The sequence below is a fragment of the Thamnophis elegans genome, chromosome 5 (assembly GCF_009769535.1).
Source record: "Thamnophis elegans isolate rThaEle1 chromosome 5, rThaEle1.pri, whole genome shotgun sequence".
NCBI lineage: Eukaryota > Metazoa > Chordata > Lepidosauria > Squamata > Colubridae > Thamnophis > Thamnophis elegans.
This window is the reverse complement of record NC_045545.1, coordinates 89436006-89459483: the sequence shown is the minus strand read 5'-3', so window position 1 is coordinate 89459483 and position 23478 is coordinate 89436006. Positions and strand designations below refer to the sequence as shown.

The 23478-nt window shown below is 40.1% G+C and overlaps 1 protein-coding gene across 1 annotated transcript in view; it reads right to left on the bottom strand.

Moving 5' to 3' along the window:
• The window catches only part of CDH4 (cadherin 4), a 425687-nt gene that overhangs the window by 131018 nt on the left and 271191 nt on the right, over positions 1–23478 (bottom strand). Inside the window, exon 7 of the mRNA XM_032219093.1 lies at positions 13183–13355. Within this exon, the coding sequence (XP_032074984.1) occupies positions 13183–13355 (173 nt within the window). The remainder of the gene's footprint in view (positions 1–13182; positions 13356–23478) is intronic.

Below are 23478 nucleotides of genomic sequence, written 5' to 3'. Positions count from 1 at the left end.
GAATAGAACAAATAGAATAGAATAGAACAGAATAGAATAAGGAAGAATAGAATAGAATGAGGGAAAAGAATGGAATAGAATAGAATAAATGGAACAGAATAGAATAAGGAAGAACAATGGAATGGAACAGAATAAAATAGAATAGAATGAGGAAGAAGAATGGAATAGAATAAATAGAATAGAATAGAATGAGGACAAAGAATGGAATAGAATAGAATAAATAGAATAGAATAGAATGAGGAAGAAGAATGGAATAGAATAGAATAAATAGAATAGAATGAAGAAAAAGAATGGAATGGAATAGAATAAATAGAATAGAATATAATGAGGAAAAAGAGTGGAATAGAATAGAATAGAATAGAATAGAATAAGGAAGAAGAATAGAATAGAATGAGGGAAAAGAATGGAATAGAATAGAATAAATGGAACAGAATAGAATAAGGAAGAAGAATGGAATAGAATAGAATAAATAGAACAGAATGAGGAAAAAGAATGGAATGGAATAGAATCAGCTTTCCTATTGAAAAAATGATATGCAAATGAATGCCATTATTTTAGTGGACCTGGGAAGAGAGTCTTTTCTGCTGTGCATCTGCCCTGTGAAAAGTCATCCCCTCCCCCAAAATTGACTCCGACCCTCCCAATGTTTAGAAAGACCCTGAAGATGAGGCTCTGCTGCAGGGTCTGGGGGTGCAGCCAGAGTAGGAAGCTTTTACAACGGCTGTGCTGAGCTGACGTAGATGGAATTCTGTTGCTGATCGCAATTTTCTGTTCTGAAATTGATTATGGACAGTTTTTATGTTTGTATATTGATTTTTTAAAATGGATTTTATTGGTTTGTTTTTAACTTGTGGGGAGCTGCCCAGTGTGAGAGGGCTGGCCCTTGGAAGCCATGCAGTTCAAATTTATAGCAAAGAAACATTGGGCCACCAAGTTAGCTGCTGCAAGAAGGTTGCATAGGCTGGCTGGAAACAGCCGTGACAGGGACAAAGTAGCAGCAGTGATGCATTGGGAGATCTGCAGAAAATACCATTTGACTGAAATGTGTTTGAATATTAATAGCTGGGGTTGGTATTTAGCAGGGGCCTCCATCAAATTCTGTTGCTTGGGAAATAAACTATTAAATGTCCCATAAAGAGGTTGACACACTTCATAAATAAAATAAAATAAAATAAAATAATAAAGTAAAATAGGAATAGAATAATGAAGAAATAATGGAATGGAATAAAATACAATAAGTAGAATAGAATAGGAATAGAATAGGAATAGAATAGGAATAGAATAGGAATAGAATAGGAATAGAATAGGAATAGAATAGGAATAGAATAGGAATAGAATAATGAAGAAATAATGGAATGGAATAAAATAAAATAAGTAGAATAGAATAGAATAGGAATAGAAAAATGAAGAAATAATGGAATAAAATAAAATAAAATAAGTAGAATAGAATAGGACTAGAAATAGAATAATGAAGAAATAATGGAATGGAATAAAATAAAATAAAATAAGTAGAATAGAATAGGACTAGGAATAGAATAATGAAGAAATAATGGAATGGAATAAAATAAAATAAGTAGAATAGAATAGAATAAAATAGAATAGAATAGGAATAGAATAATGAAGAAATAATGGAATGGAATAAAAAAATAAAATAAGTAGAATAGAATAGAATAGGAATAGGAATAGAAGAGGGATAGAATAGGAATAGAATAGGAATAGAATAAGACTAGGAATAGAATAATGAAGAAATAATGGAATAAAATAAAATAAAATAAGTAGAATAGAATAGGAATAGAAATAGAATAATGAAGAAATAATGGAATGGAATAAAATAAAATAAGTAGAATAGAATAGAATAGGACTAGGAATAGAATAATGAAGAAATAATGGAATGGAATAAAATAAAATAAGTAGAATAGAATAGAATAAAATAGAATAGAATAGAATAGAACAGAACAGAACAGGAATAGGAATAGAAGAGGGATAGAATAGGAATAGAATAGGACTAGAATAGGACTAGGAATAGAATAATGAAGAAATAATGGAATAAAATAAAATAAAATAAGTAGAATATCTCTTTTTCTATGTTCTGTGTTGTGTTATGAATTTTAGGTCCTGCCTCGTTACAAACACTATGCTTATAATTTAATTCCATTAGATCTGATCTTCGTGGTCCAGGTTGGAAAAAAATGAGGGAAGGACATGAGAGATCTAATTTTTTACAGCTGCTTTTGTCTTCTTCACGTCCATCCTTTCTTATCAATTCTTTTCTGTGTATTATCATAATTAATTCACTTGAAGCTACAGAATCCATTTCCAACAATATTAACCTGGGTTAATAAAAGAAAACCTTTAGCTAATGAGTGACATTACTTGTTACAATAGCATGCTATTAAAGGTTATGTCAGCATATAATGACAATATCCAAATGAAATAAGATGACAATGTTTCTACATGTTCTATAGTAACATTAGACTTCAAGTTTATAGTGAAATCTTAAGACAGCAAAATTCAGTTTAGGGTTAATCAGCTGTTTTCTTTGCAAGAAAAGCTTGCTATGATAATATGGATAAATTTCCTAGTGGAATAATTACAATAATTTGATTATGTTAGTCATTGTATTTGGCCATATTAATATCTAAAACCTTTGTATTAATATTTTTATTGCTTGGGCTTGCAGAGTTAAATGCTACCAGGGCTAATATACCACAATAATTGCTGCTCTTAGAGGTTTTCAGTTCATCATAAACAATTAATGTTGAACTTCTTGTGCCTTCAGCTAAGGTCAGGATGTAAGTTAGAAATAAGAGGAAATGGCACCGATTTAAGGAAAAAAATGACTATGAAAGAGAATTCAAAGATTATAGGATCTTCTACATATATATTAAAATCTCTCTCTCTCTCTCTCTCTCTCTCCCTCCCTCCCTCCCTCCCTCCCTCCTTCCCTCTGTGTGTGTGTGTGTGTGTGTATTCCAGCATAACTCTGGAACGCCTCAAGCAATTTCAACCAAACTTGGTACACAGATAATTTACTCTCTGGAAAAAAAATACTGTGAGGGTGAGACACTCCTAACATCCCCTCTGTGTGTGTGTTCTGTTAAGATACAGCCTGTTGTGCCTTCAAATGGCTTCTCCTGTACTGCCGTAAAATGGCTTCTACTGTACAGCAAAGTGGAGTTGCCATGGTAATGGCTTCACAGTACTCCACAAGGGGGCCCCCTTTGGTTAGGAGGTAAATCTATTAAAACATTAGAAATTACATTTGGTCCAGACATTTTCCCCCTATAAATAAATACCTGGGCAATGCCAGGTTATAAACTAGTATTTTATATTTTCCTTCTGAGATTGGAAAGAATAAATATAGGATTAATAACATACTTTCCCAATTACAAGAGTCTTGGAGGCTGTTTGAAATTCTGTTGGTTGTCAGGCACAAAGCATCAGGACCATACATTAAGTTGCAGTTCAAAAAGTTATTGCTTATCCTATACACAAGAATGTAATCAACTAAAGCTCCTTACTAAATTATCATATAAAGGTCAATGAAATCCAAAGGGTGTTGGACATGGATCATTGTGGCAGCCTATCTACTCTAAGCTGATGACATGTTTAACTCCACCACCAGCTCTGCCTGCTCTTCTCCTACAAGGATAACCTGAAACTTCCCATCATTCGGTGATGAATCTGTGAGATTCACCGTTTCTTTGATTCTTCATGGGATGGAAAGTCAAAAAAGTCACAATGGCAACTGCAACCATAAAATCAGTGCCTCATTTCTTGTATATAAAATGTGGTTGGACTCACATAGTCAAGTTGCCCTCTTGATTTTTTTTGACACCCCTTTGATTTCCAAATAGGTCCAGACGTTGAAAAAAATAGTTAAATAGAAAAAGAGAAAGAAAAATGACCAGAATTCCTCATTTTGAAAAAAAATCATCCTGTTAGATTAGACCAATGGCTACTGACCCGTGACAGTGCTGTTTGCTTAATGACTGTGGTCTTTGCTTTATGACAGTTGGATTTGCTTAATGACCACTGCAAAAAAAGGGAGTAAAATCATATCCAGTCGCGTTATGACTTGCTTTAACACATCACAACTTATGACCATTATTGACAGGCTCAATTACAGTCATACATCAAGGATTGCCTGTACACTTATGAAATCACTGTATGGTTTGGTACCAAGTTATCTACATGATATTTTTTGTCTGCTAGAATTTGAGAGAAGCAGTGATGGTTCCTCACCTTGACGAGAACCAAGGAGCCAAAATATGGTGACCCCTTGGATTGGCTCCCATTGTTTATTAGATCTGACGTCGGTTGTCTCCTGAAACTAGTTGAAGAGAGAGCTTTTTCACAGGTGTTTGGGGCATGATGGATTGTTTCTGAATTATTTGATTTTTAATCAATCAATCAATTAAGTAAGTAATTAATTAAAAATGAATCAAATAATTGAGAAATAGTAGATAATTAAGATAATTATCAATACAATTACAATAGATAATTAATCAATTTATTTATATAATTTATAGACTGCCTGACTCAACAACTTTGGGCAGCTTACAATTTAAAGTTAGTTGATTTTTTGTAAGCCACGTAGAATCACTGAGAGTGAGGGATGACCATATAAATTCTGATAGACAGATAGATAGATTTAGATAGAAGATAGAAGAGATTAGATAGATAGATAGATAGATAGATAGATAGATAGATAGATAGATGGATGGATGGATGGATGGATGGATGGATGGATGGATGGACGGACGGACAGAGATGAAATAGGTAGATAGATAGATAGATAGATAGATAGATAGATAGATAGATGATAGATGGATAGATAATAAATAGGTAGATGGATGAATGGATGGATGAATGGATAGATAGATAGATGTAAAAATAGTCCAAAGCCAAAAATAAATATTATGGGTGGCCTTAAGGCAAGAAATTATATAACCCCCCCCCCCCAAAAAAAAACCCATCCAACAGGGAGCACAACCATGACCTTGCCCCCTCAAAGAATAGGTAAATCTTTAATAGCTTCCTGAATGTCATCAGTATGGGAGTCATCTGGATCTCTGTGATCTCTTTATCATTGGGAAGGCTTCAGTTCTTTGATTTATTAGTTGAATTGCGAAGTGTCCACTTAGGAATTTGTCTACTCTGGTTTTCTTCCAATGAGCTATCAAAAGGCATCTAACTGGTAATTACTGGGTATGAATGCTGTACTAGAGATTGGAATACATTTGGTTGAACAGCTCCCATTTGGCCTAATAGTAAGGCACCATGGAAATTGTAGTCCAAAATCCAATGGGGAATATATGTGGCTCCTCCCTTAGAAACATTTTTCATTTACTCAAGTAAGGATCTTTGTATTGTTTTCAGACAAATACTTTAAAAAAAATCTCATTTCTTAAATTATAATAGAAAGTGTTTCAATTGTGTGCATGTATTTAAATTCTGCTTTTAGCTATTATACTTTATTGTTATTTCGTCATCTGGGGCACATCATTTAATTGTTGCCCTGAGTGTAGATGTGTTTTAATCTTGTAATCTATTGCGGATCTGGAACTATTTCTTTTTCATTTGGGGATTACAAATGCTTATAGATTATTGTTATTACTACTATTCCTGTTATTTCTCTATTGTCCTGGAATTGTCTTTTTAAATTGAATGGTTAGAAATATTGCCTACATAAACAAATGAGGAAAATGCCACTTATCCAATTTCCTTAGAAGTTCATTAACAATGAACTAATATTCATTAACAATGCTAATATTAACAAAATATTAGCATCTCCCTCCATTGGACTCCAATGATTAAACATGGCTTGCAAATTTGTAATAAAGGCCTATATTTAGGATTAAACTTTATAAAGATGGTCCTCTTTGTGTCTTAGAATCCGAAAAAGCCGACAAATATTACACAGAAAATCCTTGGCTTACAACTACAATCATGGCCAGAATTTTCATGGTTAAGCAAGATTTAGGAGTTGGGCCCAATTGTACAACTTTTTTTTACCACAGTTGTAAAAATCACTGCACTTGTTAAATGAATCACATAGTCATTGTCAATTCCTCCATTAGCTCTGCTTTTTGGAAGCCAACTGAGAAGGTGGCAAATGGTGATCACCTGGGATAGTTTGGAGTCCAGCTAAACTGTTAATAAAATTAAATAATTAAAATAAATTACTGGGTGGACAGTATTATTTATTTTCATCTTTGTCCCTCTCTCAAATCTGGGTCCGTGGTTCCCCAGTAAATCCACATAATTCATTCTTAAGGAGACAAACAGACAGACAGGTAAACAGAGTTGGAAGGGACCTTGTAGGTCATCTAGTCCAACCCCCTCCCAAGCAGGAGACCTTACACCATTTCTGACAAAAGGCAGTCCAGTCTCTTCTTGAAAGTCTGAAGTGATGAAGCTCCCACAACTTCCGAAAGCACCTTATGTTCCATGGGTTGATTGTTCTCACTGTCAGAAAGTTTCTCCTTATTTCTAGGTTGAATTTCTCCTTGTTCAGTTTCCATCCATTATTCCTTGTCTAGCCTTTGGGTGCTTTGGAAAATAGCCTGACCCCCTCCTCTCTGTGGCAGTCCTTCAAATATTGGAAGGCTATCGTGTCTCCCCTGGTCTTTCTCTTCATTAGACTAGCCATGCCCAGTTCCTGCAACCGTTCTTCATATGTTTTAGTCTCCAGTCCCCTAATCATCCTGGTTGCTCTCCTCTGCATTTTTTCTAGAGTCTCAACATCTGTTTTTATAGTGTAGTGACCAAAACTGGATGCAGTATTCTAGGTGTGGTCTTACTAAGGCTTTACAGAGTATTAGTGAGGCCCTCACTAAGCTTTTATCTTCAAAGATTCCTTAACAAACCTCACCTCTCCTCCTTTGCTCTTTCGGTATTTTCATACAAATGTTTGATTTTTGAACTCACTTTAAACTTGATTTCTTATTCAGTGTAGCTCTTGATATGTGTTTAAATTCTTGTGTCCTTGAGTAGAACCCCATATTTTTCTTCCATTAGTTTACTGGGATGGATGTTGTTTTGTTTCTCTTCTAGCTGTTTTTACCCCTGTGTGAGCATGGAGCTTAAAATCAGTCTGTTGCAAACCTTTAATAATTTTTATGAAGTGGAGTCCAATTATCGTTATCTTCCTTGGGGATCCATTCAATTAAGCACAGCCATGGTAAGTAAATGGTCACAGAGCTGTGTAACTATATTTACATCCGATTAGTAGGAGTCAGGTGAGATAGCTTTGAAAACTAGTTGTTTATACCACTGCTTTGATCTCTCTTGGCTTTCTTATCTTGAATGTCAGAGATAACTTCAGGTGACTCCTCTTTTTAAGTCAAAGAGAGAAGAGGCAGAACATTTAAGGAGAAATCTCAAAAGGACTTTATACGCTGAGGCAAGATGGAAAGGTGAAAAGTATTAAATATTGAAGAATAATTTGCAGTAGGGCCTCGTTATCTATCTAGCTAGAGGTAGAACTCAAATTACAACTGTAATAGAGCATGCCCATTTTGGGATTGTAACTTATAACAGTCGTAAAATGGGACAGTTATATAACTGAACTGATTTCAGGATCTTTTTTTGTGGCTCACAAACCAGAAACAAATGCTGGTTTTCAGCAAAACCATTGTGAAATGAAGTCATGTGCAAACAACTGTAAGTGTGGTTGTCGAGTGTCCAATTTTAATTCTAGGTTGTAATTAACCCCCTTCCCCATCAGATAGGTCCATCAGAACATTGGACAGTTACTAAATGAACGGAGATACAGGACTACCTGTTTCTGCCTACTAAAAATTTAGGGCATATCTAATTTTTCAACTTTCAATTTCCAAACATTAAACGTAAAGGTAAAGGTTCCCCTCGCACATATGTGCTAGTCATTCCTGACTCTAGGGGGTGGTGCTTATCTCCGTTTCAAAGCCAAAGAGCCAGCGCTGTCCAAAGACATCTCCGTGGTCATGTGGCCGGCATGACTAAATGCCGAAGGCGCGCGGAACACTGTTATCTTCCCACCAAAGGTGGTTCCTATTTTTCAACTTGCATTTTTACATGCTTTCGAACTGCTAGGTTGGTAGAAGCTGGGACAAATAACGGGAGCTCACTCCGTTACGTGGTGCTGGTCAGAACTTACTGAATATTACTTCTGAGCAATGTGGTTTAGATTTATATCTTTTTTTTTCTTATTGCTTTTGAAGTGTAAGCTGCTCAAACTCATTCTGGAAGCAGATGGCCTAAAATTAAATAAATTAATCTTGCTTAGTTAAGTGTTCTTCAAGTGGAATAACTACATGGGCCTTGCCCTAATATCTCGGCAAATCTTTATATGTAGCCAGTGTCATCTGGGTTCAGAATCCATGCAACAGTGGATATCATAACTACTTGAAAGGGAGATAGAAAATATCAAAGCTGTTGACAAAATTGGAATGTCTAATTTTGCAGTAACAAAATGCATCCGTTTTTTACTTCTTTTTAAGGATTTTTTAAAAAAAATTCTTAAACTGTCTTAAGCCTATTAGAAATACGTGAATTATAAGAACAGTAATGCATATATACATGCTGTATTTTTTTTTAGAGCTGAGAAAAGGAAGTTATGCAAAGTAACTCAAAGTAAATCTAGACAGCATACTAAAAAGCAGAGACATCACCCTGCCAAGAGAAGTGCGTATAGTCAAGGCTATGGTTTTCCCAGTTGCAATGTTGGGCTATGAAAGTTGGACCATAAGAAGTTGGCCTTTGGCTGAGCACCAAAGGCCTTTGAACTCTGGTCCTGGAGAAGACTCCTGTGAGTAGCTTGGACTGCAAGGCGATCCATCTGGTCAGTCCTAGAGGAGATCAACCTTGACTGCTCTTTAGAAGGCCAGATCCTGAAGATGAAACTCAAATACTTTGGCTACCTAATGAGAAGGAAGGACTCACTGGAGAAGAATCTAATGCTGGGAGAGATTGAGGGCAAAAGAAGAAAGGGATGGCAGAGAATGAGGCGGCTGGACAGAGTCACCGAAGCAGTCGATGTGAGGTTAAATAGACTCCAGAAGATAGTAGAAGACAGGAAGTCCTGGAGGAATGTTTTCCATGGGGTCATGATGGGTCAGACATGACTTTGCAACTAACAACAACAACAGCTCAACCTAATGAGTTTTGCTGAATGAAAGAGAGAAACTTCGGCAGGCTTTTAAGACTCTGTTATTCTCCTTAACTACAATCAAGAGCCTTCCTGGAAACCTTTCATGACTGTTTTGTGACCTGCTCCTCCTCCAAGAATTGACATCAACCTTGAAAACCTGAAGATTGCCCTATCTTCAGGTTGCCCAATCTTCGATAGAAGATTGCCTCTATCAAAAAGAAGCATCGTCTTAACGTAATGCTCTTACATTAGAAGTCAATTACATTGGAGGGGGGGGATCTTCCTTTCAGATTAAAAACAAGCGACCTTCCCTGTAACCTGTGGCTTCTGGTCTCACAACTATTTTTTATTTTATGTAGCGGATGGCAGATAGAGAGGTCATACACATTATACACGCAAACCCAAATATAAATAAGGCATCTTGCTAATCCAGCCATTGCCCCAAATAACATTTTAAAGGGAAGATCAAGCCATAGTTGCTGAATTTTGCTAAACCAAAGAAAGCAGTTGTTTCGTTGCTCCAAATTTCAGGAGACAAGAAGTTTTTGGCGCAACAAGAACTATAAAATAACATCCGTGCTAAATCAGCTGACACTGGAGATGAAGCCAATATCATGGCTCCTTTTTTCCAGCCCCTTTTCATATCTAGCACCTTCGTCCTACCGGTCCAGTCTGAGCCAACTCTCCTGCTGGAAGGTCAAATGCAGCTGGGAAAAATCTGCTTTGGGCAAGTACCTGGCATCCATCTTCCTTGTCACCTCCAAATCTTACTGACAAGTCACTCGCTCTTGGCTGCAGACTTGCAGCTGATATTTCCCTCAAGTTCTCTGAATCCACCAGTGACCAGCAGTGCCAACCTGCTTGGAGGCAGAATTTGGGCATCTATCTCTGCTGTAAGGCAGTGTTGGGAAGCCCCAAAGCAGCTTGGAGCTTCTTCAAACCTTCATGCATCCCTCCAAGCAAACATCAGCCTGAGGTGTTTGAATGAATCAAGCAGAGAAGCTGATGGGAGAGGAGAAAAATGGGAGAGGAGGGGGAGGAGGGCAGAGGCTTTGCCACAACTTGCTAGGCCCCTGTGAAAAAGAGGGACTTTTTGATAAGCTTCTCCATGCTCATCAGTTTGAGCTCTTCAGATCTATGGCTTTCAAATTTTGAGGCAGGATTCTGGAAATCCCGAAAAAGGAAACTTAATTCCTCCCCCCTTCTGTTTGTGACCTCTGGTTTTAGGATAGGGAAAACAGGACATGCTGATTACAAAAAGAAAAATCAGAATGTAACTTGGTCAGAAAATGTAAGAAAAATGGGAAGGAGAAAGAGAAATGGAAGAAAGAAGAGAGGGGGAGACAGAGAGAAAGGAAAGAAGAGGAACAGAAGGGGGAAGAGGGTGAGGGAGGGGAAGGGAAGGTGGAGAAGGAAGAAAGAAGAAGAAGTCAAAAACAAAGATGAAAACAAAGAAGAAGAAGAAGAAGAAGAAGAAGAAGAAGAAGAAGAAGAAGAAGAAGAGGAAAAAGAAGAAGAAGAAACAGAAATACAACAGTCAAACTGAAATTTTAAAAAAACTGTGAGAATTAACAATGCCAAGCACCATAAGAAAAGTGAGAAGGAAGTGTTGTACCCTGCCAGCTGACAGCGGAGCTGGCAGCAGATTCAGACAGTGAGGAAGTTGGGGAGGAACATGGGCCATCTTGGAGTCTGGGGAAGGCTCTGATGAGGGCTCTGTGTCAGAGGCAGAGAGGGAGCCAGAGCCGTCTTGACAGTTATCAGCTGCCTTCAGAGGCAGACATCAGTGAGGCAGATGAACAGCTGGAGCCTGTTCCCAGTGTGTGCATGCACAGAGTTGCCAGATGAAGAACAGGGGTCGATTTGGGAATAAGGCCACAGGTGGATGATGAATGGCCCCTCCCAGAGGAAATAAAAGAGGAGCGAAAGGGGAGTGGAGTTTGCAGGAGATAATTAATTTGCTTAATTGGTTCATTGACTCTCTGGGACCCCTTGCCAAGTTTTGCAGATATCGGCCTGGCAGCTCTCCAAGCCAGAGAAGGTCTGTGACTGTAAATCCTCCCTTGAAAAACTTTGCTGGATGCGAATGAGCAGAATTCACAGTCAATTAATAAAAGAGGTTTCAATTGTGAACATTAGAAGGAACCTTGGAAAACTGCAAGAGGAATTTCCAACCTTCATTTATACTGAGTTCATTAAGATGGAAAGCCTAAGAACATTTTGAACAGTTTTGTTCCCTTAACATTCTTGCCACTTGGATTTAATTGCCATTTATGAGATAAGCGATCAACGGATACCTCTGATATCTCTTGATTGCTTATTGGGTGAGATTCCAAGATGGTGGATCAAGTGGCAGAAGGCATCAAAAGGCAAAACAATGACTAGGAAACAAAGAGCAGAAGACAAGCAGGAGGAATGAAGGAATTGTTTTGCATCTATTGCTATTCCTCTACTAGCAAATTGTTTGCTCCATCATTCCGCAACAATGAAATACAGTTAAAATCCACAGATGTAGGTCAGGCGATTATTTCGTTCAGGCTTTACTGCCTGAGTACAAAGAATAAATACTTAATTGGCAGACAATCCCAATTTAAAAGAGCATATGCAGCGTGCCATATGCTCCTAATCTTCAAATAGATTAGGCTATACTCAGGCTTTTTTGAAGCACTTTAAGCATGTGCTGGACTGTGGGCAGTGAGGATGGATTGAAAGCCATAGGGATGCTCAGTTATTATCTATTTTTTATTTGACCTTTCTGGCTTCTTCATTGAAATGAAAACTTAGAGATGATAAAACACAGTAAAGAAAAAAAAAGAACAAAAAAAGCACAAACAAACCTAAAAGACACATTTGCTTAAAGGCAACATTGGAATTTTAAATATTCTTATTTGAGACTACGCTTCCACAAGACCCCTTGTACCAGTAGTGGGATTCAGCCAGTTCGCACCTATTCGGGAGAACCGGTTGTTAACTTTCTAAGCAGTTTGAAGAACCAGTTATTGGAAAAATCTGATTTTGTTTTTTTCCCACTTTACAGGGCTAATACTGTAAAGAAGGCAGGAAGAAAACATTCTGGTGTTTCTAGCCTAATCTTTATTGCCCTGCTTACAGAAACTGCCTCTCCAGTTAACTCTTAATTACATTGTAACAGCTAAGGCGAAGCGCCCATCAATGTGAGTAACATTGAGTTGGCCACGCCCACCCAATCACATGACCACTGAACCCCGCCTACCCAGCTGGTCATTAGGACAGAGAACTGGTTGTTAAATTATTTGAATCCCACCACTGCCTTGTACAGACCGAGTTAATCTATTTTGGAGAGGAAATAAATAAAGATAGTCCTCAACGTACGATCACAAATAAGGCCAAAATATCTGTTAGTTGTTAGTTAACAGTTAGCAAGTAAGTTAGCAAGTTGTTAAATGAGTTTCGCCTCCTTTGACAAGCTTCCTTGTCATAGTTGTTAAGTGAATCTCTGCAGCTGTTAAGAAAGCAACATGGTTGTTGAGTGAATCTGGCATCCGCATTGACTTTGCTTGTTTGAAGGTTTTAAAAGGGGATCACATGACCTTGGGACACAGCAAGGGTCATAAATATGATCCAGCTGCCAAGCCTCCAAATTTTGATCACATGATCACGGGGAATGCTGCAATGGTCATGTTAAAATTAGCAATAGCATTAGGACTTATATACCGCTTTACGGTGCTTAACAGCCCTCTCTAAGCAGTTTATAGAGTCAGCCTGTTGCCCCAAACAATTTGGGTCCTCATTTTACCCAAGGATGGAAGGCTGAGTCAACCTTGAGCCTGGTGAGATTTGAACTGCCAAATTGCAGGCAGCCGGCAGTCAGCAGAAGTAGCTTGCAGTACTGCCCTCTAACCACTGCGCCACCGTGGCTTTAAAAAATGATTATAAACAACAGTTTTTCAGTGCTGTTAATTTCAAACAATCCCCAGACGAATGGTTGTTAAGTCAAGGACTACCTGTAGCTATGAATGGGGAGTAACAACTGCTTAATTTATCAATCAAAGAAGTTGCTCTCTTACCTCTCGGTCGAGTCCTGCTGCCACTGTCACTATATCTCCAGTCTCGCTGTTAATGGTAAACATATTCTGGGATGGACTTTGGGGTGTTTGAGTCACAATGCGGTACCTCACCATCCCATTTGCTGTGGTGCCGTCATCAGCATCATTGGCTGTCACTGTCATCACGTAGGTTCCTTCACACAAAGTAGAAATGACAATAGAATCAATCAAATGGTCCACAAGAATGGGACTGGTTGTTCTGAATGAGGCTTCCCAAGAGCATGAAGCAAACTCCTTATCCCAACAAAAACCCCTTTTATTAATTGACTGTGCATTCTGCTCATTCACGTCCAGGAAAGTCTTTCAAGGGAGGATTTACAGTCACAGACCTTATCTGGTTTGGAGAGCAAACAGGCTGATATCTGCAAAACTTGGCAAGGAGTCTTGGAGAGTCACAAACCAATTAAGCAAACGAATTGTCTCCTGCAAACTCCACTCCCCTTTTGCTCCTCTTTTAATTCCTTTGGGAGGGGCCATTCATCGTCCACCTGTGGCCTTACTCCCAAGTTGACCCCTGTTCCCTTCATCTGGCAACACTGCACATGCGCACACTGGGAACAGGCTATAGTTGTCCATCTGCCTCACTGATGTCTGACTCTGAAGGCAGCTGATAACCGGCATACGGCTCTGGTCCCCCTCTTTGCCCCCGACACAGAGCCCTCACCAGAGCCTTCTCCAGACTCCAGGACTTGCCCATGTTCCTCCCCAACCTCCTGACTATCTGAATCTGCTGCCAGCTCAGCCGGCCACTGGCGGGCCACAACACTGATAAAATTCAATTCCTAGAGGCCTTTGGATGAATTTTGTGGGTCATTTTCTCCACTTCTTACTAAAGCTGAGGCCCTCCAGCATTTTCATTCTCTTCAATTCTAAGATATATGATTATTTGTCCATTGATCATACTTGTCATGAGTGGCATGATGGCTTAGTGGTGAAGACACTCACCTCCCATTTGGAAGGTTGAGAGTTCAATCCTAGGTAGCGGCAGGTATTTCTCGCCTAGAGCTCAAAGAAAAATATCTGCTGCGAACTCCACCTGGTGTCAGGAAGGGCATCTGGCCAGTAAATGCTCAGTCCCATCCCGTCGCCCTGACTCTACACCAAATTAAGGGATTACAGGGTTGTAGAAAGGGAACTTTTGATCATACTGGCCATGAATCATGGTAGAACTCTTTCACAGCTGGAGGGCCTCAGAAGATGAAGAAGGTCTCCAGGTAATTTTTTCTTTTCTTAAAGTAGAGGACAATTTTGGTGACATTAAGGAGGAGGGCATAAGGAAAAATGTCTTCTAATTTGAGAACCAAGCCTCTGAATTTTGATCACATGAACATGGGGATGCTTCAAAGGTTGTAACTGTGAAAAACAGTCATCAGTTACTTTTTTTCAGTGCTGTTGTAATTTTTTTCAGTGCTGTTGTAACTTTGAACGGTCACTCAATGAACTGTTGTAGGTCAAGGACTACCTGTAGTTTGATGGGTCATGGATTGCAACCTTAACCCACAGCATGTAAAGATCACCATAAACTCATCAGGGCTTTCTCCAGTTGATTATGAGATCAGTGTAAAGAATGGTATTCAAACTGGGAGGTTTTATGTAGAAGTGCCTTAAGTATGCTAACAAACAATTGAGTATACTCAGTTGGAAGAAAGAAGAGGGAAATAGAAGAAGGTAGAAGATGAACTTTTGAGATATCAGTTAATGGAGAAATATAAGAACAGCTGGATCAGATCCATGTAGCCCATATTCTGGGTCAAATATTGGCCAATTTAAAGGATATCACTCGGAAGCTGAACTGGAACGGCAACAATCCTCTTCCACATTTAATGCACATAGGGGAATATATAAAACATGTTGCCTGCAGCAATGGATTGCACATTTAGTTACCACTGGTTTGCTCCGTGCGTGCCTGCCCATTTCGTACGTATGTGCATGCAAAGCGTGGAGCGTGCCTTTTGTGCATGCGCCTAGCCTCAAAAATAGGACAGCGTAGAGCAGGTGGACGGGGGCAGGCCCTCCCATAATTTCCACTACTGGTTTGGGTGAATCGTTCCGAACCGGCTGAATACCTCCTCCGGTTGCCTTGCAATTCAGAAGGCTATAAACAGCCACCAAAATTAATAGTGATAGAATGAAACAGTTGTGTCTCAGGGTTCAAGTATGTGGGATCCTTAGTGCTTTCTGAGTTTGTTTTCTTGCAGATGCTTCATTGCCAAACTAGGTAACATCATCAGTGCTAGAAGGGAGTGAGGCCTGCTTTCTTTTTATATACTCATGACTTGCCCTCTGAGTGTTGGTGGCAGTGTTCTTGATAGTTCCTTGATTAGGCTGTTGTTTACTACAAACTTGTTTGAGTTGGTAGTTCCTTGATTATTGCTTACTTCTTGAATTTTGGTTTAGTATTTATGTTAATGTCTGCTGTTCTGGGTGTTTCTTACTGGTGTAGAGGTGTTTTGGTCAATTTTTTTTGCTTTTTGATAGTCCCTTTTAAATGTCATATGGATATTTGTTCTGACCCCCCCCCTCTTCGCTCGTTCACAAATGACAGTCAGACAGAACTTCAAAGGAAATATCTTTATCAGTCCTGGCTCAAGCTGGCTGCGAGCCCAAAATAAACGTATATAAAGTCTCTGGCAAAAAGTTACACAGCAAATGCAAAAACAAAAAGCTCTTACAGCAAACCAGGTTTACAGAAAGCAAATCACTTATCCAAGTGCCTCTTTGAATCAGGTTTACAGAAAGTAAATCACTTATCCAAGTGCCTCTCACGAACAACAAACCACGACCGATGAACGACGTTGACTTCTGCAACTAAGGCATGGCACCATCCATCTTTTATCTGCAGAAGACCACCCTAACGAGCAACAGCTGCTCATTATTCCCGCATCCTGACGCAACTCACAGCAAGCTGCTGCTGAGTCACAACAGATATTGTTTATCTATATGTGTTTGCTAATGACTCTTAATAATAGCTATTTGTTGAGGCCCAGCAGGAGCCATTGGAGCTGCCAGCAGACTCCGACAGCGAGGGGCCCTATGAGTCGGCTCTGGAGGATGTGGAGGACCCTGGACAGGGTTCCGACTCTGAGCAGGGCACAGAGAGGCTGGTTGGCCACCAGGAGGCACCTGAGCCTTGGACCAGTGGGGAGGAGACAAGGGAGAGTGAGCCTGAGTCCAGCAGTGAGTTGTTCCTGGATGCCCAGCATCGAAGAGCTAATAGGCGTAAGGAACAGTTGCGCAGTTACAGGAGGTAATTGCACTCAGCTGGTGGTCATTAGGCTCCTCTCCAGACTATAAAAAGACTACTTGTGCACATGTCCCTCTTTGCAGAAGTCAACGCAGGATTGAATGTCGGAGAACATTGTGTGGAGCATGGCAGGCTGGATTGCTGCCAAGCCTTATTTGTGTTTATTGCTGCCCAAGCTTGTCTGTGCTGGGTTGCTGTCAAGGAACTGTCTGTTAATTAAATGCCGTAACTTATCTCTGGCTCTGAGTGTCCTTTGGTGTGGAACGAAGGGGGGGTCGGGTCAGAACAGCTATTGATAGGCTGATCCTTCCTAAATCTGTCCAGTCCCTCTCTAGACCCATCTAAATGGATTGCTGTTACAATTGCTGGCAGTGAATTCCACACCCTTACTATGCCCCATGTGAAAAGCATTTCCTTCTTTGGGTCCTAAATTTGGTGGGTTTTTACTTTTGATGGATGACCTTCAACTGTGGTAGGTATAGCTGACTATTTTCCAATACTAGCCATATGCTAAGATTCTAACCCCACCCGAATTGTATGACTTTGTGACTGTTGTGCTCTCTTTTTAATATGTTGTATTGTCTCCATGTGGAATACTGTTTGTCTCCCCCCCCCCCTTTTGAACTGTGAGCCACCCTGAGTCCCCCCAGGGAAAAGGGCGGCATACAAATAAAGGGAAATGAAAATGAAAAAATGAAATGCATTTTAGGGGAAAAAAAGTAATAATTTTGCAAGTCCCCCTCCAGAAGATAAGAAATTCCATTGCAGAGCTGAGAAAAGTTGGGTTACAGCTCTTCTTAAAAATTGATCATCCACAACTGCACCAATTTGTTTCTGATCATATGGCCCATGCAAAGGTCTCTGTTCCTTTATAAAGCAGCTTTTGTGGCCTCAAATAATCTGGGCCTAGAAAGTAATTAAAAGGTTACTTTTTTTTTCTTTTAAAAAAAGGAACGGTGAATGGTTATTCTGGGGATTAAGATAAGGGTGCCATTCTTAAATCGTAGGATCAAAGACTTGGAAATGACATTGAAGTACAGGATCCTGACAGGGGAAGAATCATAGAATCAAGCGAATAAAATGAGACTGTGTTTTTTTTTTTTCTGTTCCAGGTAAAATTCTTCTGCGCTCTGACTTGCCAGCTACCAATTTGTGATGTTCCTTGCTTGCCTGACCTTTCCAACAAAGCTATTAGGACTTTGTTCCTAATCAGATTTAGTAGTACTGTGCTGAAATTTGTCTGACAAATTTAGCCATTTACTTATTGCTGGAGTGCTTGAGAACTTTTAAATCATTTCCTCTGTTTTTATGTTGCTATTTCTTGAATTGACTTTATTATTGGAGGTGGAGGAGAAGGTACAGATGGTCCTTGACTCACGGCCATTCACTTAGCAACTGTTTGATGTTACCAATGGCAATGAAAAAAAAATAACTCACGACTGAGCCTCACACTTATGGCCATTGCAACATCCTCGTGGTTACGTGATCACAATTCATTAATACAAAACTAATGCTAAAGGTTCACCTCGCACATATGTGATAGTCGTTCCTGACTCTAGGTGGCGGTGCTCATTTCTGTTTCAAAGCCAGCAGTATCCGAAGACGTCTCCGTGGTCATGTAGCCGGCATGACTAAACGCCGAAGGCGCATGGAACGCTGTTACCTTCCCAGCAAAGGTTGTTCCTATTTTTCTACTTGCATTTTTATGTGCTTTTGAACTGCTAGGTTGGCAGAAGCTGGGACAAGTAACGGGAGCTCACTCCGTTACGCGGCGCTAGGGATTCGAACCACTGAACTGCTGACTTTTCTGATCAACAAGCTCAGCGTCTTAGTCACTGAGCCTCCCCGTCCCTAATTCATTAATACATGTTATTAATGATTGCGGTGATTTGCGAATGATTGCAGCAAAGAAAAATGTTGTGGCCATATGACCTGTCACTTTAATGACTACACTGCTTAGCAATGAATTTTCCAGTCCCAATTGTGGTCATAGGTCAAGGACTATCTGTAACTGCTAAGGTTTTAAATTGCTCCATTTTTTTCTTCTACAAATGGTTAATGGCCTGTTTCAAATGGTTAATGGCCTGAAGACGTTGGATTTTTTTATAAAAATGTTTGATGTTTTTCATTGTGTCATCCCCGTGATTGTGGCACTGGGCTAAAGGGGATGGCTAACCTTCACTGAATTTATTACACACATTTCACATTAAGAATTGTTTGTAATTAAGGAGAATATGTGTTGCTCAGAGTTGAAATGAGAGGTTGTTGGTGCTCGCTGGACTTGGCTGTTTTCTTGCAGATGTTTCATTCCCCAGATTAGGTAACATCATCAACGCTAGTACTGATTTTCCCAAACCAGCACGGATGATGTTACCCAAGAACAGTTTTTTCCTGAATGCCATCACTCTGCTAAACAAATAATCCTCTCAGCACTCTCAAATTATTTACTGTCTGCATTACATTTACTATTAATCTTTTCATTGTTCCTATCACCCATCTCCTCCCACTTATGACTGTATGACTGTAACTTTGCTGCTTGTATCCTTACAATTTATATTGATTGTTTCCTAGTATGGTTTGATTGCTTATTTGTACCCAATGGCTATCATTAAGTGTTGTACTTTATGATTCGTGACGAATGTATCTTTTCTTTTATGTAGGCTGAGAGCATATGCACCAAAGACAAATTCCTTGTGTGTCCAATCACACTTGGCCAATAAAGAATTCTAGTCTAGTCTAGTCTAATTTAGGTGATGAAATATCTGCAAGAAAACAACCAACTTCGGAGAGTATCAAGGACCCCTGTAGAATTGTTTTTGACATTAAAATCTAAACTGTATGAGCAGCTATGTCCCAATATTTTCATTTTTATGGCTGCATTAGAATATCTATTATACCAACTTACATTAAAGCAAGATTGATGCTCATTAGGTAGACTTAAAATGCATAAAACGGGGAAGTAATGAGGCATTTACCAAGAGGCCATCCTTCCTCCCCCAAAAATCCTTCCACTTTGCAGTTTTTGCCTCCAAATCACGTTTTCTCAACAAGTCACCTTTCCCAACAACAGTTTGTCTACTGCTGTGATTTAAGCACAAGACAATGATAATTATTTTGTACTGACCTGTACCTTACGGTTTGTGTTTATAAACTGTTGTTATTGCCACACCATTAAAGCTTTGTTAACCTTTTTGGTCTAATTTTCAAATGACATGATAGTTAATTTAATTATCTCTCCCTCCCCAGACAAAAAAAATGCAACTCATTACAGAAAGATATGTAGCAGTAACCATATTATATTAGTTCTCCATTAGCCTGAGTTAATTATGGCTTTGCACTTAAGTTTTCCCTTCCAGCCATTTTCCTGAGGAAGATGTGATATTTTGTAGATTGTACGCTACACACATAACTAATTGAGGAGAAAAGACAAAAGTTTAGTTATGGGGAAGACGTTCAGAACAGACAAGCAGATAAAACAAGATAAACTTTCCAATTCTGACATTCCCTAAGCCATTGCAAACCATTTCTAACCCTCCTTCCAATGTTGAAAAAACACATAATAGTGTAGGAAATCATCACCCACCCCTCTCCTAGAAAAATGAAATATTTTAGGAAATATTAAAAGGGCAGAATATTTCCCCTACAAGGGAGGCAGAGACTCAGCTCCACCACCACCATCTTTGTCAATGGGCCATTAAGGCCTGGGCCAGTCTATTCTACATAACAAAGGTCTACCTCCTTCAGGCAGAGCCATAATAGGAATCCCAAAGCTTTTTCATTACATCATCACCCAGCAAGAGTCAACCAAGCTTGCGATTCAGGACAGCCTACAGAGCTGCCCCTACATGGCCCCATGGGAGTCTGACAACCAATCAGAATACAAACTCAAATTCAAAAGCCCAGAGAGGGCATATAGCAGTAGCAATAGCAGTTAGACTTATATACCACTTCATAGGGCTTTCAGCCCTCTCTAAGCGGTTTACAGAGTCAGCATATCGCCCCCACAGTCTGGGTCCTCATTTCATCCACCTCAGAAGGATGGAAGGCTGAGTCAACCTTGAGCCGGTGAGATTAGAACCGCTGAACTGCAGATAACAGTCAGCTGAAGTGTCCTGCAGTACTGCACCCTAACCACTGCACCATCTCGGCTCTGGGCATAAAACCCAGGCAGTTTCAGCATCTCTTCCCTTCGTCCCCCAACATCTCAAACCATGTGATCCCTTTCATCAATAAACCTTCTTTCCAAGCAACTTCCAAGAATCCAGTGTCTTTTTCTCCACTTGAAACTGAACCCAGAAGGACATTTCTTCCAACAATTGTTTATCACCTGCTCTCTCATTTATCACTTTCCTTTTCCTCCCTCTTTCCATGCTTTTCATAAATGTACGGTTTCTGGGGGGAGGAGGAGAGGGAGTTAAGAGCTGTTTCGATGTTGTTGCTTTTTTCAGGCGCTCCAATCGAGATTTCAGAGTAAACTAAGAACTAAATGGCACATCTGAAACAGAGGCTGGGTGCAGATTGCTCTATATCAGTGATGGTGAACCTATGGCACGTGTGCCACAGGTGGCACGCAGAGCCATATCTGCTGGCATGCGAGCTGTCAGCTCCGACGTGCATATGCGTGACAGCCTGCTGATTTTCAGTCTTCCGGAGGGCCGGGAGGCCGTTTTTGCCCTCCCCAGGCTTCAGAAAAGCCTCCGGTAGCCTGGAGAAGGTGAAAAACAGAGCCAACGGGCTTACCGGAAGTTCAGAAATGATCCATTTCCGGCTTCTGGAAGGTCTCCGGGAGGGGCGCGGAGGCCGTTTTTGCCCACCCCAGTCTTCAGGAAAGCCTCCAGAGCCTGGGGAAGGCAAAAATCTCCCCCCATGCAGGGTGGGGGGTCATACACACATGTGTGGGGTGGGGGATGCATGCGCATGCACAGGTGGGTGAGGCATATTGAATTGTGGGAGTGGGCATGCACGTGCGTGCAATAGTACGCACATGCACAATTTTGGCACGCCTTTACAAAAAGGTTCACCATCGCTGCCCTATGTTATTTCTCTTCATTTACTGAACACAATGAGTAAAAACCCGCAGGACTGCAGGGCTTCAGGTGGCCTTACCTATTCCAAGCATATTCAGAAGCCCTGGCACAGGAAATAAAATTACCCCTATATGTATTAAGCCTCCACCCCAATTGAAAATCCTTCTTTCCAGGCTGAGGGGAACTGATAACATTGATGAAATTTAAAATTGAATATCAAAATAACAGGCCTGGTTGGCTATTTCAGTCCTCTAAATATATATTTTTCAGGCTCTGGATAAATAGAATGACAAAGTTTATATGTACCCGTAAGCCTATCTTGCGAACTTTAATGTTAGGGAGTGAAGAAACGAAATTCATTTTCTTCTCTCCATACAATAACAGTCTGGATATTTGTATAAAACCCTTTAGCTGTCTTGTAGCCCAAATGCCAGAATGTATATTGCACGCTTGAGACTGGTTTCCAGGTTTGTATTCTTTGAAAAGGTTTTCGAAAGGAAATTGCCTTTTCCACAATTCCCAGACAGCCTGTTCATATAATCCTTATATCATCACCATTATGTTTATAGTCTTCCTGAGCTATCATCACCCAACACCCCCTGAATGGTACTAAATGGACAAATGCTGGTTTTGACCTTCAGGTTGACACGGACAGTTTTTTGAGAAAGATACTTGATCTCCTTCTGTTGATTATGGCAAACCAGAATTAGAATTAGAATAACAGAGTTGGAAGGGACCTTGAAGGTCTTCTAGTCCAACCCCCTGCTTAGGCAGGAAACCCTATACCACTTCAGACAAATGGTTATCTAAAATCTTTAAAACATCCAGTGTTGGAGCATTCACAACTTCTGGAGGCATGTTGTTCCATTGATTAATTGTTCTAACTGTCAGGAAATTTCTCTTTAGTTCTAGGTTGCTTTTCTCCTTGATGAGTTTTCTCCCATTGCTTCTTGTCCTGCCCTCAGGTGCTTTGGAGAATAGCTTGACTCCCTCTTCTTTGTTGCAAAACCTGAGATATTGGAAGACTGCTATCATGTCACCCCTAGTCCTTCTTTTCATTAGACATACCCAGTTCCTGAAGCCGTTCTTCATATGTTTTAGTCTCCAGTCCCCTAATCATCTTTGTTGCTCTTCTCTGCACTCTTTCTAGAATCTCCACATCTTTTTTGCATTGTGGCGACCAAAACTGGATGCAGTATTCCAAGTGTGGCCTTACCAAGGCATTGATTCCTTTGTGGACTTATCCACAGAACCTCCAGATGGAATTGATACGATTGAAATTAGGCTCTCTGGAGATATGTGGACATTGGCATTAGAGTTAGTGGGTTGGGGCAGGAGAAACACTCTGAGATGGGGCCATCAGTTGATAAGTCCATGGACAAAAATAGACCTGTTTTTGATTTCCTGGTTGCTAATCCCACAGCAAACCCCAAAGGACACATGGGAAACATCTGTCACAATTAGAAGATGGAAACAGGCCTTTTGGCAGATGGGTTTCCACCTGGGGTTTACAAACCCCACTTGGCTATTTAACAATTCATTTCTAAATACTCTAATAAGATGCGCTGATCCCCTTGTGAAGAGTTTATGACCACCTCCCATGTAACACATAATCCACGAAGCAATAAAGACCTCTGCTCATGGGGATTATAAGAATATGCCCATGTAATCTTATTATTTATTGAACAGAATAACAGAGTTGGAAGGGACCATGGAGGTCTTCTAGTCCACTTGTTGGCTGTGACCAGGGGGGCCTTTGCCCAGGTTCGCCTGGTGCACCAATTACGACCCTATCTGGACCGGGAGGCCCTTTGAATGGTCACTCATGCCCTCGTTACCTCAAAACTGGATTACTGTAACACGCTCTACATGGGGCTGCCCCTGAAGAGTGTTCGAAGACTTCAGTTAGTCCAGAATGCAGCCGCGCGAGCGATAGTAGGTGCACCTAGGTACACCCACGTTACACCTATTCTCCGCGAGCTGCAC